The sequence below is a fragment of the Ptiloglossa arizonensis genome, chromosome 12, assembly GCF_051014685.1.
Source record: "Ptiloglossa arizonensis isolate GNS036 chromosome 12, iyPtiAriz1_principal, whole genome shotgun sequence".
Lineage (NCBI taxonomy): Eukaryota > Metazoa > Arthropoda > Insecta > Hymenoptera > Colletidae > Ptiloglossa > Ptiloglossa arizonensis.
In genome coordinates, this window is record NC_135059.1 from 12,686,094 (window position 1) to 12,703,418 (window position 17,325).

A 17,325-nucleotide genomic window follows, 5' to 3' on the forward strand; every position below is an offset into this window, starting at 1 on the left:
ACGGAAAACAATATATTTCTTATATCTTCTACTATTAGCTGCGTTCCGATAATCGATCATTCCAGAAATAGATTTTCTTCAAATCAACGTCCCGATAATCGATATTTTCCACCCGTATCGACGTAGAGATCATTACTTTGCTACCGCGAAATTTGTGCGATTAATGGTACGTACGTACATTTATTAATAAGGATAACGCGAATAAAATTATCGTTTCATAATACCCACAGGCCTCGTAATGCAATTTATACACTCCCCCTCCCGTGTGTGGTTCTCTGAAAAACGGTATACGAACTAATTCAATATTTTGCCAGGGTAACACCGAACGGTTTTTCCCCCCCGTAAACCGCGAAACTAGCACCACGGGTCGCTCGTTTTTACGTGATTTTAGTACCTCCGAGGAGTCAACGAAACATGGTTTCGTTGGTTTTTATCCCACCATCGTGGAACATCGTTTCTTCAACGTTCCACTAACCACCGTTGACCAACAAGCAAGTCACATTTATCGAAATCTTTCTCTCGAGGGTAAATATTGTCTCGTTCGGTAGCTAATGTCGGTGGTCTCGTGGACCTTCGAGGTTAGTACCTCCGAGGAGTCAGAAAAACATGGTTTCGTTGTTTTTTATTCCACCATCGTGGAACATCGCTTCTTCAACGTTCCACTAACCACCGCTTACCAACAAGTAAGTCACATTTATCGAAATCTTTCTCTCTCTCGAGGTAAATATTGTCTCGTTCGGTAGTTAATGTTGATAGTCTCGTAGACAAAGGAGAACAACCAACGAAGAAAGAAAATTCAACATTGTTCGTCAGTTGAGAATAATTCGTACAATTAGCATAGCCTTCGAACGAAACATCGAAAGAGAATAATGTTCTCGGGTTGGTGAAATTCTATTAATGAAAAAGTAAGTTCGATTCAAAGTCTTGTATTATCATTGATATCTTGAAATTCATTTGTAGCTAAAGAAATTAATACGTAATCGTTGAAAGTAATGCAAATCCGTTTAAGTTAATTTCTATCTAGATAAACTCCTCGCAATTACAATTTGTACGTAAATGAGTCGTGTCAAAATTAAAATCGTATCGTTCGATGTACCGTGTGTAATGTTGGTAGCTTCGTGGAAGAAAAAGAGAGCCAACTTTTGATCCACTTGGTGTAAGTAACTGGAAAGAGCACTAATTTTTAGTTTCGAAGTTTGCCACGGCGTAAACTCTGCGTGAATGAAGTAACGCTCGAAGATTTCCCCGGATATGATCTAGTTAGAAAACTCTTGCGGGCTTCTGGAGACCGGAGACGGTGAGATGAAAGGGAGAAGGACAGGAGAGTGTTCCATCCTGGATCTTCCAGCAATTGTACCGGTAAGACTCCTCTGGTAAACTATTATAGAAGACTATTTAGTCGTATATCGACAAAGCTGTAGGCTATGTGTGCCGAGACTAAATAGTTACAGAGTTTCCTAATGGATACTACACGTCAGTGAAGTTACGTTGCAGACTTTATGTCTGAAACTATCTATTTAGTCTGATATCGACGCATTAGTATGACTACTTAATGGGGCATAATTATGTGTACGTAATCTGTTAACCAAGCACCGGTGAGACTACCTAATTTCCTATTCGTTAGGTCGTTCCGAACGAACTGGATGATTTCTTAACGAAATTTTTAACGATCAAGGTAAATGTCCCCATTTACGTGCTCAGCTTTCGAAAATTCTACTCGTTCGTGGGATCGAGCATCACGTATGCGATAACTTAACAAATGCCAGAAACGACATAGACGTCATTTCGTGCTAGAGCAAACTGCGATTAGGTGGATTGTCTAGTACCTAGCCCATTGGGTAATCCTTCGTCACTTTTTAAGTATCCAATCGTTTACTCAGCTTTCGCAGTTTTTACACGTTCAACCGATGCCAGAAATGATACCTAGCAAACTGTGAGCAGGTGGATTGCCTAATACAGCCCACTGGGCAATCCTTCGGCACTTTTTAAGTATCCAATCGTTTACTCAGCTTTCGAAGTTTTTACACGTTTGTGGAATTAATCTTTACACGTTCAACCGGTGCCAGAGATGATACCTAGCAAACTGTGAGCAGGTGGATTGCCCGGTACAACCCACTGGGTAGTCCTTCGGATGCGTAGGTAGTAGATTAAGTATGCGTATAACTTTGTACAGCCAAGTGAGTAGCGTTACTGACACGTTGATAACTACCCAGGTAGATCAGATAACCTTGCATATGCAGTAGATTAGGTACATAATCTTATACAGCCTACTAGCTATCCTCACCGACGTATCTGAACCGATACGTTAGCAGCTAGCTAGCTACCCAGCCTTGTACGGACTACTAGGTTCGTCTCGCCTGTGCGTAGATCGTGTAAATAGTCTTGTTGCAAACTACTATGTAGCCTAACCTGTATCTTCGCCAGCAACCCTGTGTTAGATGCAGATACGTTGGGTTCTGTTGCAGCGATTAACGAAAATCGATATCCAATTGTAATCCCAGAGCGATCGAGTTCATCGAGCGATCTCGATGCGCGTTTTTGTTTCATCGACTGAAAATGATCGATCGACTCTGGATCCGTACAGAGTCGAGATTCACGTGTCCAAATATTTATCGCGAATATTGAAACACTTCGCTACAACAGTTGCTACGGGGCCAGCGACGACCGAGCCAAAGATTAACATTCGTCATCCATGTTTGCGAATGGTGTTACACGAGCTTTACTTTCCATTTTGTTTTCCTCGGTACGGTTTGTCGGAGATTACCGTTAGTCTGACGATAAATTCGCTGCTGCATATTGTTTCGGGGCTTGATACTTTTGCAGGATTATTTATACCGTCGTCGCGGAATCGAGGGAGCGGAAAGAAAATCGCATCCTTGCCCGTTACTTTTCATTTCGCGATAAGATTGGGTATTATTTCTTTTGCTTTCCTCCTCATTTCACACTTTATTTGCAGAGGGCTGTGTTTGAACTCGGGGGGAGAATTTATTCAGACGGTGGTGGTTCGCGCGAAACTTCGCCTATGGGAAATAATCATAAATTCTTCCCTCCTCGTTTCTCCATTTACTTTGCGACATACCGTAAGTTGGAATTTGCGCGATCTATAGTTCGGACGAAAGTATTATTCGATAGTATTATTAGACGCGGGCGGTAACGCTTCGACTTTGGAACACGATTACGCGAAAGCTATTGCATCCGGAACGAGAAATTCTTTTCACAAACGTGTCGCACAATCGTCCGACAATCTTCAGCCACGGCAATTTCAACTTATATCCAAGATGTTAATAAAAAGAGGGCGAGCGATAGTGTGCATTTGATTCGCGTTGTACTCTCTCGCGAACAGAGCTCGGGTCATTTTCGACCCGTAACAAAATTACGCACGAACGGATTTCAAAGCGTTATCTTTTCCTCGAACATTGCCAATAGGTTCATCGTAGAGAAAAAATATAGGTTCGTTGTGCAAAATTTACGAATTATTATAAAAAACATAGGTTTGTTACAGAGGAAAGAGAAACCAGTACATTTGGAAGATTAATCGTATTTTCTGCACAATTTCTACGCAAACTTGTATTTTCGCGAATACGACGATCATTAGAAATGCGTCGTTGACACTTTTTACGCGCAGAATTATATTCACTAACGTTTTTTACGCAAATATAACATCTTCGACGTTTATACAGCTGTTGATTTGTAATTGTAAACGCGCGGGAAAACTCTGTAAATATTTCGATCGCTCTGTCGAATATTTGAAGGACGACCAACGTAGGGTCTCGAGTGACCCACCGATTGAACCATCGTCCCTAATAATCAGCCGATTGCAACGATGAACTTTCATTCGCGCGACACTAATCGGATCAGCTAGCATTCTCAACGATTACTTCGAGCCGTTACTCAAACTTTATCCAAAAGGTATAATTTTTAATCGTAGTCGTTTAAATAAGTTTCAATCGATGGCCCCGGACGTTAAAGTTCGAATCTCCGCTTGTAACTTCGGCAATTTCGAAAAGTATCGAGAGTCTTTTATTCAAACGACTGCACCGGGATGCTGTGCTACCATCGAACGAACTCCTATTAATCCGAGTCAACCATTACGAACGCATGGACGATAAATTAACGAAATAAACGTTCCAAGTACTCGTAAGAGAATCCATTCGTGCAACGAAGAACACAATTCGACGCGATACGATACGTGTTACGTTTATTAAGAGTACACGATTAATCACGGTTCGATGCAAGTGTATTGAACGTAACGAAATCAGAATTTTCAATAAAAAAAAAACCCTCATCGGCTCCGTTCCATTTGAACGGGTGAAATCTTCCTTGCAATATTCGAAAGAAAACACTCGTTGGCAAAAATGGATCGCGATGAAAATTCAATGAACGGAATACTATTTTCCGTGTTACTGCGTACTTTCAATGTTAGAAAAAAAAAGGTTGCTCGAGCGTAGAGGAACGGTATCTCGGGATCCGGCTGGAGAAATCGAGAAGAACCTTTTTAGAGATCCAATAGTGCGAACGACGTCGAAGCGTTTAAATTCCGAGACGGCGGTTCGCGAGAGTCGTTGATAAAGAAATTGATCGAGCGCGATCGGAAATGGTGGTACTCGTTTCGAGAAGCGAGTTTCCTCGGTTGAAAAGGCACACCGGGGTTCGCGATAATCGCTTCGGTAAAGAGACCGTGAGGTTCAAAGTCGCGAGGAACGAAATCTTTCTTTCCCGCGGTGTTTGCCCTCCGACCGGAAAACGAGAATTCGAAAACGAATGGTAATTCGAGAATCGTGCACCGTGCATCCGTTCGACGTGTCTCGTCGAATGCGATAACATCGCTCAGGTACCGATAACGCGAGAAGAAAAATGACACGGTGAATTATTACATCTCGCGAACGATCGTGCGTCGCCATTTCTACGGGGTCGCGATCGATTCGTTAAAAATCACGCGATCGTCAATGGATTTTCTCGTATTAATATTTCATTCGTTCGTTCTCCGCTTGACCGACACGTCGCGGCGAGAATTACTCGCCCGAAACGGAGATCACCGTTTCGAAAATTTCATCGCCGGAACGTGGAAACTCTGGTACAGATCGATCGTGTTTCCCGCGATATCGTTTCGCAAATTTTATTCGGGTCGTGTAGGTGAACACGAATTCAATTGAGCGTATCGTTGGACGGCGACGTTTAAAATTGTAAAATTAATTTCACGGCGAGTATCGAGTCGAAAATCGGTTCTAATTAAATGTAGGATAAAAATCGACGCGACGGTCGGATGTTTGCTGAATTCGAGACGGAATCGATTGTTTTCCCAAAGGTAGCGGATACGAATTACTCCCATGGCGCGAAAGGTGGTAATCGCGGCCCAAACGCGTACAGATTCTCTTCTTATGTAAAAGTGAAACGAAGCGGTGGAAAGGGCGAGGGAAGAGTAATTGGCCGCAGAAGGCCATTTGCCTGGCGTTACCCGGTCTGGTTCGCGTTTCGTCTTCTAGTGGCGAGTCTGAAGATACACGGCGTAAAAGTAGCAGTCGTATCCGGATGGATTCACAAGGGAGCAAGTGACCAACAGAGGTGAAAATTCACTCTCGTCCGAGATTCGTGACGAACAAAATACAAACGAAACTTTCAATCGAGGAATAAAAGACAAACATTGAACGTTCAACGCGAAATTAGAATTCGAATTATTGTATTAAATATTTCGCATCGTACGTAATTGCCTTTGGCGATTCTACCTTCTGTACTTCAATTTTATGCCTCGAATAAAATTTTGTCCATTTTTTATCACAAATGGACTCTTTCGAAATAATATTGGGATAACGAAACAATCCACGATTTCTTTATTTCGATACGGCATTCTGTACAGAAGAATGGCAGAAAAATTGATCTTTCGATCATTTTCATAGACGAAAGGCTCTATAGTCGTCGTCGAACAAAACGGTGGAAGCATTTCCACTATTTCGATGAACGATGGCTCGTTTTTCATTTATAATTCTATTTAAAATCACCGGGTGTGTACGATCACGGAGCACGGAAAGACGAAAAAATCGTCGATGGAAAAACCAATTATCACACGCGTGTCAATTTTGTCGAAGTTCATTCATGACAGGAGCCATCAACCCGATTTCCGGGTATTTCCGATCGCAGTCTCTCTTTTTTCACTTTGTTCGGATCTGTCGTGCGTTTCGACAAACCTTGAATGAAAAAGCTGGGAAACGACAGTCAAATCGGGCTCGATAGTCACCGATAAACTTCGTTGGAAACTTGAATAATTGATAATGCCTCGATGTTTCGATAAAATATTGGAAAACGTATCCGAAGCGTTTCTATTTTTTACCTTTGTGGATAACTTTGACAATTCGTGTCACAGGAGAGAAGCAATAATTACACTTTGGAAACTCGATGGATGTACAGTTGATGATCTATAAAGAATTTGATAGAATGTTAAAAAACATCCGAAACGTACTTATTTTTCCTTTGCGGATCATTTTTAAAAATTCGTGTCACAGGAGAGAAGCGATAATTACTAGAGAATCATTTTTGTATCTCACCTAATAATATCAGCAGACGAACTATACTCGATTAAGTAATCTCGTTAACTAGAAAAATGTTTCCCCTTTCGAACTCATGTTTGGTTCTTGGTTAAATTAAATTCACCTCAATGCATTACAGTCAGGTTTTAACATTATTAAAATTACAAAGGAGCCAGAATGGCGCCACAATAACTTATTAAAGACAATAAAGGTGATTAGCCAGGGAAAAATGTGCATACAAAAGGCAGTACAATTATTCAGAATATCCTATTCTACGCTTCAAGGAAGAATTTAAATAGATCAAATTTTTTTTGCGTAACATTTGATACTTTATCGAAATTCGTTGCAAAACATTGGGCATCCGGTTTAAATAACTGGATACGAGTGTTGTATCTTGATAAAAAAAACGAGAGACCAATATCCGTACCAATGTGTCCTCCTTAATATTGTACAATTTTTGGTCGGAATATTTTTTCATACGTAACTTTGATTAGTTCTATTTGCTTAACACCTCTTTCATTTGTGAAAATTTTTTTCTACATTAAATACGATAAATCTATTATCAATTAATCGAAAGTGTACAACGAAATCCTATATTCCTACTAGTGTATGTAAAATGATCGTTACATGTCAGCCATCCAGTTTGTGTAATAAATATAAAACGAATATTAAAATTACTACCTTTGCCATATTGTGACAATTTCCATACTTTCTACTCATATCGTATCAAAACAATCTAATCACTGCACCTAATATTTTACACACGTGGTAACATTACCCAACAACATTGTGTCACTCGATAGTATAGATTACGTGCGATTTATTATCCATCGTCCTGCAAAATTAGCTTAAAATCGTAAAAGGGTTAGTTGAGAGTTTGCCTTGTAAGAGGAACCTACGAATGCACCACAGCAAAGTCCTGTAAGAGAATTTGTTAAAAATATCCCAAAACGACGCGATCAGGAATTGGTGGTACAAACGAGAGACGTCAGATTCGCTAGATAAAAGTTGAAACGTGTTACTGGACAAGGTATTTCCGATAAGATCGCAACAGACAGGAGGCAACCGTGTTACTCATAAGCATCGTTCCGCTGCGAAATTTAACATTGGCGAATTGGTCATACAGAATGACAATTGTCCTCGAATCTTGTTATCCGACTGACAAGGTAATATCGTGGCAATGTCATCTGGAATCCTTGGGGAGCGATCCGACAGAACCATTGTAACAGAACCGTTTCTTTGGACAGAGAAAACGATGCTAGGAAATGTCTCCCTTTGCATCCATTGTGCCATTATTTCTCTTTCAATTTGCCGGGTTTTGAGCGGTTTTCTTCTTGTAAATACCCGCCATTGTATCGCGGACGTAACATCGCCCCATTAAACGCGATACAGGAATACAGGGGAGCGATAATTGGACGAATAATATATGTTGAGCACATCGTTTCGATGAACAGGCTCTAAGACCGGCCGACACTCTGCACCGCATCGTGCGAATGCACTACCTGCTGCAAATTGATGCAATAGAGACGCATCGAGACCGAGGTACACTCGCGCAAAATGCTCGATACTATGGTTTATTGGAAGATTATAGCCAACGAATATTCGATGTCTATAGCGAACTGGTTCGAACGCATCTAGCGAAAGGGTGGTTGTATCGGTTCGAAAGTCGCAGCTGACACGAAATTGGCATGGAATTGGAAAATTCGAAAAATTGAACGCATCCGGCGTTTCGAGTGTTACGTGGGTGTCGATTCGTGGTCTGTGTCGATATTCGGTTCTCGTTGGTCGGGTTTCACGAAATAATATAAAATACCTCGATACACAGTTCTTTTACAATTGTATCTAAACTTCCGATCTGATGGTACCAATCGTGTTATCAGTAGCGTTCTATGGTATAGTAATTGTACAAGATTAAATGAAATTAGAATGACTCGTAACAGTGTTAAATGCTTCTGTCTCACGGTATTGCAACAACGATGTTACATTACTGTACTTACAGATCGGTGGAAGTTTGGAATCACCGAGTGGTAATTTTCAGTTGGTTTTTTACCTTCGGGATCTCTAATCGATTGATAAATCGACGGAACGGTTTTTGGAACGAGGAATAAACGAAGGGAAGGTTAGACGTAAGCTACGAGTAACGACGCGCAAGGGATACAGTATTTCTTCGTTGAGAGCTGGGCTCGGCCTACACGCGGAGAGCTGAGCGTTCGCTCTACCATTGTCGATTGGAACGAGAGCAAGTGAGAAACGGTACGAGACGGGCGAAATGTCGATACTTTGTCTCGATTCATCTTTTAGACGACCGACACTCCGTCCTACACCTGCAACAGTGCATCGTTCGTTTCGCATCCGTTTCTCGTTTGCTTTTAGCTCCTCGGACTCGTTCCGGTCCTATCTCGCTTTCGTCCACGGTAAGAGAGAAACGAGAAATCGAGAATCGTGTCTCCTGTAGGTTATACGGCACGCGCCAGCCCCTCTCAGCTCGTCCCCTCTCGACGAAGAAATATTCCATTTACGAATTCGAATATTTCTATTTTATAGAATAAGAAAGAAGTTTCAAGAGGCTCAATTTTCTTAACAACATTGTTACTCCTCACTCCCGTTGTTAAATACATCAACTATACCCCCTTTCTCGCGGATCTTGAAACGAAAACAACAGCATCGATACTAACCAGAAAAATTATACTTTGTTACAGTCGAGGTTATATTTCTGATATGGGGCATCAGACTGTGCATCGTGGTGAGAAAGACCCCGTCAGAGTTCAATGAAAGTCGATTCATCTCGATGGCGATTTACAACGAATTTCTACTGTCAGTCTTCCTCAACGTTTCGATGTAAGTATTTCTCAGGATTCTACCCAACTCCAAACCCTTTTGACGCTAACCTTAATAACAGGGAGTTTCGTACCTTCTTTCGCGTAAATCGAACACGATGACTGTAAAAAAGAGAAGCCATGAAATATTAAGCCTTTCCTTTGAAGAGATGTACGATTATGCGGTGCCTTTAAAATGTAATAAAAGCGAACCGCGGAAAGAAATGGCGGTCTCTGAACTTCAAAGCGAAGATTTCGTTTCAAACTGCTTCCGTGCAGTCGGTGAATAAATTGGCTCGACTTACACAGAAACCGGGCAGACTATACTTAAAAGTAGACTAACGAATTAAATGTGAAAGGTTAACGGTATATAGTGTCTGGTCCGGGTTAATTGCCGAGTCTAATAAATGGTGGCAGGATTCTCTGAACGTAGGAATCCGGAATTGTAAGGGGCAGAACGGTGGTGGACTTTTATGTGCAATTGAAATAATTTAGAATATAGGGATCGAGAGGATAAACGACCGAGATTTTTGTTCTTATTAACGAGATATGTGGAAATAAACTGTAAAATTGGCTTAAAGCGAGTAAAAGAGAACATACGGAGATAGCCCTTTCTCTGTGACCGCAATTCCCAGATCTCTCGGGTCTCTTTTGCAGATTCTTTTCCTCTCGTAACTCTTTACTCTTGATCGTGGTTGAAATTGCTCGTCGAATCTTTCCATACTCGAATCTCAAGACGGATATAATTTGAATTCTCGAGTGGAAATTCGTAGTATTCGAATAGAGCGATGTGGCTTAAAAATCCCTAGTATTCGAATAGAGCGTGTGGCCTATAAATTTGTAGTATTCGAATAGAGCGTATGGCCTATAAATTCGTAGTATTCGAATAGAGCAATGTGGCCTATAAATTCGTAGTATTCGAATAGAGTGATGTAGCCTATAAATCGAGTCCTCTTAACTCATAGTCCATTCTGAACAGTATTTTTATTCTCCAATTAACGATATTCGAAAAACTTCCTATCATAGATCGTTCTGTACCTTTATGCTCTCACATGTGCATCACTCGTGCCACGTGTCGCGTCCAACGCTCCAAACTCCAAGTGCACTCGTAGAATCTATCGTACTCTTTGTCGTGTTTATCTCGATAGTCAAATACTCGTACACACCAGATCGAAAATTTCGTTTATCCTCGTCTCGGTTGAAAACTCGTTCTATATTTAAACAGCGTAAGGATATTAATCAACACTAGAACTACCAATGGGGTTAAGTTGACTTGTTTCAAACTTCTCAAGATTGTGTTACAATATTTGCAACGTAGATTAATCAGAAATAACGCGTTTATAAGAAATTTAACTGTAAATACTATACACCTCGTTAAATTATTTTCCAATTGTACCAACACGATCCCGAGACTTCGCCCGTGCTATACACGCTATATCGTTTTCACATTAGAGCTACCAAAGGGGTAAATTTGACTCGTTTCAAACTTCTTTGGAAAATTTATTAGACCAAAATTATTCAATTATCGTGCCTTTGCCTACAATATTCGTGGACAATTATCAAAATAGACAACTAATGGTACTCGTAAATTAATTTGCTCTTTCTCCGTTTAACTTTGAAGGTACTTATGCGACCCGATACAAAGGGTAATGCATTTATCGTCGGTAGTTCTAGTGTTAATGAAATACGTCATTAATCAAATTGAACAAGCACGCGTGGCCTTTTTGTTTTTCGCTGTTCAAAGTTTCATCGTTGAAACTGATACGTCGAACGCATCCACGGAACGTATAACAGTAGCTGCAGTTACGAATCGTTAATTTTAATAATGTATTCTGTTGAAACCCGGCCACATTTGCCGCGAACTGGAGCAGAACACCGGAAGCTGTTATGCCTCGGTGCAAGTGCACATGTTTGGAATAAATAATGTTACGAGTGAGCATCGCCTTTTAACCGATGTTTGAAACGATATATCGAATTAAACCGAACTTTTTATACCGCGGCTCGAGTTGTACATTCTTCCTGGAAGCAAATTTCGAGGCAAAGGAACGAGAACTTTTGCCAAAAGGACCCACCAGCTAGTCTTCGTTCCCTCGGGAGCTGCTGTTAACATAGTTACACGGTACAATGTGTAAACCACATGCTCCCGCCTAAATTGAATTCGAATTCGGTTGTTTCTCTTCCCGATTGAGCTATCGAGACAATCGAATTTCTCCTTTCCGAGTCTAGTATCTCGAACAGTGGTTCGCGTATAATAGTTTCGGTTAACTATTGCTAAATAGTTACTTGAACGTTCTACAGTTTTCGAATATTACAATAGGTAGAAATTTGCACAGAAATTATATCAAATCGCTCCCTCGATCCGCACACTCGACTCTGTACACTTTTGCACTTTTATTTTCCCCCTAAAACATTTCATACGTTTCTCGTGTATCAAATAAATCGTTCGCACGACACTGCTCGTTACTAAATGGTTTTTCAGTCTCTACCGAATTGGAATACCAATTTGGTGTTTTACTCAGCGGAGAAATTTGCACACAGTATCTCAAATATTCGTTAACTAGAATTTTGAAACCTCAACCGCTTTCACTCTTCTACGAAACGTGCTATTATTCTTCCACGTGTAATCGTATAAACATGAAATTCGTATCGGAAATCCTGTCACGGACCCTAATTACTTCGCGACAAAATGTTCAAATGTTCGATTGAAATTGAACAGTTGAACCGCGCTTCGCGTTGCTTCAAAGACTGTGCGCTTAAAGTACCGAAATGTCCGTGTCGTTCACGGTGTTTACGTCTATCGCTTGATCATGTGCATAATTAGGGCGGAATTCGCGAAATAGAGAAACCAACGTAAAGCCTCTGTAACGTTAGACTCTGCGGCAGCGGAATCTAGGGTACAGCAAGTTATTCAGGAAATTGGGACCTCTTGTGAAAGAGAAGACGTAACACGGAACTTTGGTCCTTCGTCTCGTCAGGAAGCCCATACAATGGCTCGAAAACTTTGAAGCAACAGCGTAAGCTACAAGTTTACTACCTACGTACACGTAGAAATTGCTTTGGGGGGGATTCTTCCGTGAATAACGATAGAAGAGAACAAAAATGAGAGAAACCAAAATTGTACGTTGTCTCTAGATTTCTATGAATTTTTTTTCTCACTTTACAGTTGCGTACATATATTTTGATACACCCCTATGTAAAATTATATCGACAATTTTTTCTCGATTCTTGTGTGCAATGGAAATTCCACTGTTGAACTTCCAAGAGTTAAATTACAATCCCATCGGAGATATTCTTGAATAAATACTATATGACGCAAAGAACGTAAATTTTGTCCACCGTCGATACGAACTTTCTCCATTGCTCTTAGATATCGAATTCGTCCCTGAAAGATTGCCCATTTGTTACAAAACACACTCTATACCGATCGGTATATAGCGTGTTTCAGTTTTTATCGGAATATCAGACATTAGTCCGTTCTTCGCTAGTAGTAAGATATTTTTCGTTTCGGTGGAGTATCTTGTATCGGATCTAAGTTGTAGACAACCGACAGGATCTTCGAGAGTCTTCGGGCTCACGAAACAAACATTATTACGTTCGTCGATCCACGAAGCGACTTCGCAAGCCTCTTTGCTCCTCAAAGAGTCGACACAGGACGTACACCTGTCCCCTAATGCACATTTCTCGAGTGCGCTTGACATATGATAAGGGGGTGTGGGGGACGACCACTCACGTTCGCAAAACTCTCTTTTGTGGGAACATTTTCCGACTCTTATAATTAGCCCAGGACCAAACACTCGACAAACACTCTACGGTGTGCTCCGATCCAATTAACGGCCGACGTATTATCAGTTAAACGGTAAATTAATTTAACGAGTTTGACGAGCATTCTCCGCTCGATAGACGAGCCCATTAAGGCCCCGTGGTATTGCTCGCAGGACGCGATACGAAAACGATGCTAAAAAAAAATCACCAATCTTTGCATCGCTCGAAAATGAAAAATTCACCATGGAGTTTCACGAGTGTATTTTTCCGGTCACTCTGGTTACGTGGTCGATTCGAAAGATGCCGCGCAAAGAAAGGTACGCTCCTCCCCGAACGAACTCTAACCAATGATCGGGGTTGGGGGGTGGGGGCAATCTTTCTCGTTGCAGGTTGTTCTTGCAATCGCCGGCCAATCCGGATTTATTGTACGTGATATTTTTCTGTCACACCCAGCTTACCGTCACGTTGCTGTTGTGCCTCATATTCGGCAGCAAGGTAAGACCGATCGATTTTGTATATTTATGTTTTACGCCGTCCGCGACGTAACAAATGGCACGACCGCGCCGGAATCGTGAATTCCGGTAGCGGGACTCGCGGTGCCTGCCCCACCCCCTTCCCCTCCTGACTAGCCAAATTTATTTATTTCACGGACGCGCATATTGATCATCGGAAGCGTATCGGGTCCGCGGCGGTGGAAGTTGTAAAATGGCCGTGTACGAACAGCGGCCGAATAATTTATCGTTCTGGTCGCGGCGAGTGTGAAAAATCTTTTGGTCTTTAAAACGAGTATTTGCGGGATCGCGAACATCGAAACGAGCCGGTACGATCTTACGGTCTGTCGGCGCTAATGAGAGAAATTTACGTTACCGACGAACTCCCTTCAAACCGAACCGACCGGGTACATAAAGAAGGTGTACAACGGCGGATCTAACTCCTATGCGGACAATTGCCGCGAAATGGACTCGGGAGAGTTTCTTTTTCTTTTTTCTTTCTTTTTTTTTTATTATTTGCACCAACGATCTTGTTAGAGCCGGTTCTTGACGCGAACGATCCGTTGTGCATCGATGATCTAAAATTGAGGGTTAGCAGAGAAATCGAGACTCGAATCCTTTGGTCCGGTTCACGTATACGAATCCTTTAATCCGTTGCGTACTCCTTGACACAATAAGAAAAAAAGTACGTCGATAGAAGTTGTTTATTAACGTGTTTCGTTTGCAACGATTTCGTTTACCACCAAACCTACTCTACCTTTATAACTATCTTCCACGCAACTGGAATACACGAGCGTTATAAATATCGTATTTTATCGGAAGCGGTCCGACATAAATTTTTGTGCCTTGTTTTCAAAATTGAACCGTGTCGTACGTACGACGGAGCACAATTACGATCTTATCCTTAATAGACGCAACATGCAAACCTTAAATGCTCGCAGTAAGTTGGTAGATGCCATCTTTCTCGATAAAAATCTTAACGGTCGAATAAATTGTTCGGCCATCCACGAGATAATTAAACTCAACGATTCCCCTAGAGCCTTTCCTACGACTTCTTTATTTAGTATCGAGTTCTTCAGTGGCGTTCATTGTAATACGGGCCCTATTGCAAGAATTTATACTACTGGTAACTGCTTAAGTTCAAACTCGAACGTTTTTCTCGTTCGCTTTTGTTTCATTTAAAACCTTCGTTCTCGCGTTCGTTCATAATACATAAAGGTAAAATTACTTCTGTGTTAATCTTTCGAAATGTTGACTAGCAAGTACATTGTATCGTTGAAACGGATGAGATAGATATTCACGTTTATTTACGAATCGATCGAATTATCTCCACGTTCGGGTGTTAACGTTTACAAGCATGGATGGTTTACACGTATCGAATCGCAGTAGTGTTTTCAACGTTGCAAAGACGTTTAATAATGTTAGTATCGATGTAATATATCTTAGAAGTACGGTATAGTGAACTCGATACGCCATTGTTTATACCGTACGTTCGATAGGAATCGAGTACTCGTCACGTATATCGAAACCCTCGGTGTAAACCAACTCGGTACGTTCGAGTGCTCGAGCATGCTTAACGAATACTCGATTCGTAACAAATGGTTCGTGTAAACGACAACGTATCAATTTGGCTCGATACTTCTCCAAACGTATCGTACCGTGAATTCCATACAAGATCGTTCACACCGTGCTTTTCGATACACGCGACGAGTACTCGATTCGTACCGAATTCTCTTCGTAAACCAACTCGTTACGTTCGAGTGCTTTAGTATGCTTAACGAATACTCGATTCGTAATAAGTGGTTGGTGTAAACGACAGCGTATCACTTTAATTCGATACTTCTTCGGACCTACCGTACCGTGAACTCGATACGTCATTGTCCGCACGGTTTCGTTACTCTCCACGTGTACTCGATCCATACGAAACGCTAAGTGTAACTCAACTCGTTACGTACCTCGGTCTTCCCGTTCCGGATAGAACCATCTTCCATCCACTTATTACGATTACGCACTCCAAGATCCATTTACCAGTGTTCCCTTCTCTTTTCTTCGCATCGAAAGATTCCCATAAAGAATCGTCGCCAGGATTGTCGATAAATCGTTTCGTCGTGACTGATACTTGGCTGTTCAACGTAGGCCTACGTGGTGTTCCGTAGCGGGGGCAAGGACGACGCGAAACACACCGGTGCCACCGGAAAATTCCTTGGGAAGAGCACACGCCCGGCGGGCACCAGCAACCAGACCAACTCGATCTCCCTTCAGCAGGGAAACTTCACCGACGAAAGCGACGGAGCCACGGTAAGAGCACTTGAAAGTAAACTACCACCTACCACCTACCCCCCTGTTCTTCGGTGACGACCTTTTCTAGATTTTCATCGCACCTGCTACGGCTTCCCCCTTGACGAAAAATGTGTCTTTAATGGTGCTTTCGCGTGATGTTTCCGTACACGTAGCTACCTTCGGTGTTGACTCTCCCCCTTCCAAGGAATGTAATTTCGTTCGTCCCACATACCGTACATTTCTACCGGTTGTTGGCCGGATAAATGGTAACTACCCCGGCTGGAATGCGATTCTGATGGATACCATCGAGGTAATTCGACGGAAAATTATTCGAGCGAAATCCACCGGTTGCCGAAAATTCGAACGGACGACTACGCTGTCAAATACACATACACGTCGTCGATTAACGACAGACTCGAGCTTTGCGCGCGTACACTACGGACCAGGAGAGTCTGGGTACTCCTCGAAAGTAAATTTAAACGTATGGTAAACTTAACGACGAAATCGATGGAATGCACATTTCTTTGTCTTATGTTTTATATCGTAAAAGGTGGTGCATTTAGACCCGTTGGAACGAATTTTTCTTTTTTGTACCGAACGTTGGTTCGAATTGTTGAAAGTAATCTAAGAAAGTCGTTGAAGAGGTCGTGTTATCGGAAATATGACTCCCACGGTGAGAACTGTATTTTTTTCGCAAAGAATTTCGTCCCTTCTTTCACGAAAAGTACGTGACAGTAAAGAAATTTCTATGAGCCTAATTCCTCGGACAATTAGTCGGTTGAGACGCAAACGTTACTAGCAGATGTTACTTCAAAATAACCTGTTCCTGGTATGCGTGTTATAAACCCATACTTAAATAAAACCTTTACCTGAAACCTTAACGAGCAATTTGGTGGTATAGTTGTTGGTATAGCAGTGATGACAGAACGTTTTGATAAAAAAGTAGCCAATGTACGATAACACACGTGTATATTCTCTCCGGATAACAAACGCTCGAATAATTCGTGTAATCGTGCTTCTGTATTTCCTAAAATAACAGTAGTACTGGAAATTCCTCTAGCGGTTGACGCTAATGGGGTATTATCTACTTAGGTGCAAAGAGGAAGGGTTCTTCGTAGAAATTATTTCTACGAGGCGTGGAACGTGAATTCGTAAAAAAATTAGAAAAATAAATAAACGTTCCGTTCACGTTTTGCCGGTAAACTGGTCCTTAAGGATGACCTAGCAAATCTTGCCTTAGAAGCTCGCCGCTAACAATAAAATTCTATTTTACGAACTCTAATACCAGATTATGTGGAACATAGAGCCACGTCTAAGGCAAAATTTTCTGGGTCAATTTTATCGACGAGGGCACCAGTGAAACATCAACTTACTCTTCTGATCTTTTATGGAAAAATATCGATTTGCAAGATCAAAAGTTTTTTACCGAATTCATATGTTACACTTAATTAATTA

General features: G+C 41.5%; 1 protein-coding gene across 1 annotated transcript in view; it reads left to right on the forward strand.

Annotated features, from left to right (window-relative positions):
• The window catches only part of LOC143153538 (metabotropic glycine receptor), a 203,546-nt gene that overhangs the window by 169,581 nt on the left and 16,640 nt on the right, over positions 1-17,325 (forward strand). The window contains exons 9-11 of the mRNA XM_076324882.1: positions 9,221-9,359; positions 13,489-13,594; positions 15,727-15,888. Of these exons, the coding sequence (XP_076180997.1) occupies positions 9,221-9,359; positions 13,489-13,594; positions 15,727-15,888 (407 nt within the window). The remainder of the gene's footprint in view (positions 1-9,220; positions 9,360-13,488; positions 13,595-15,726; positions 15,889-17,325) is intronic.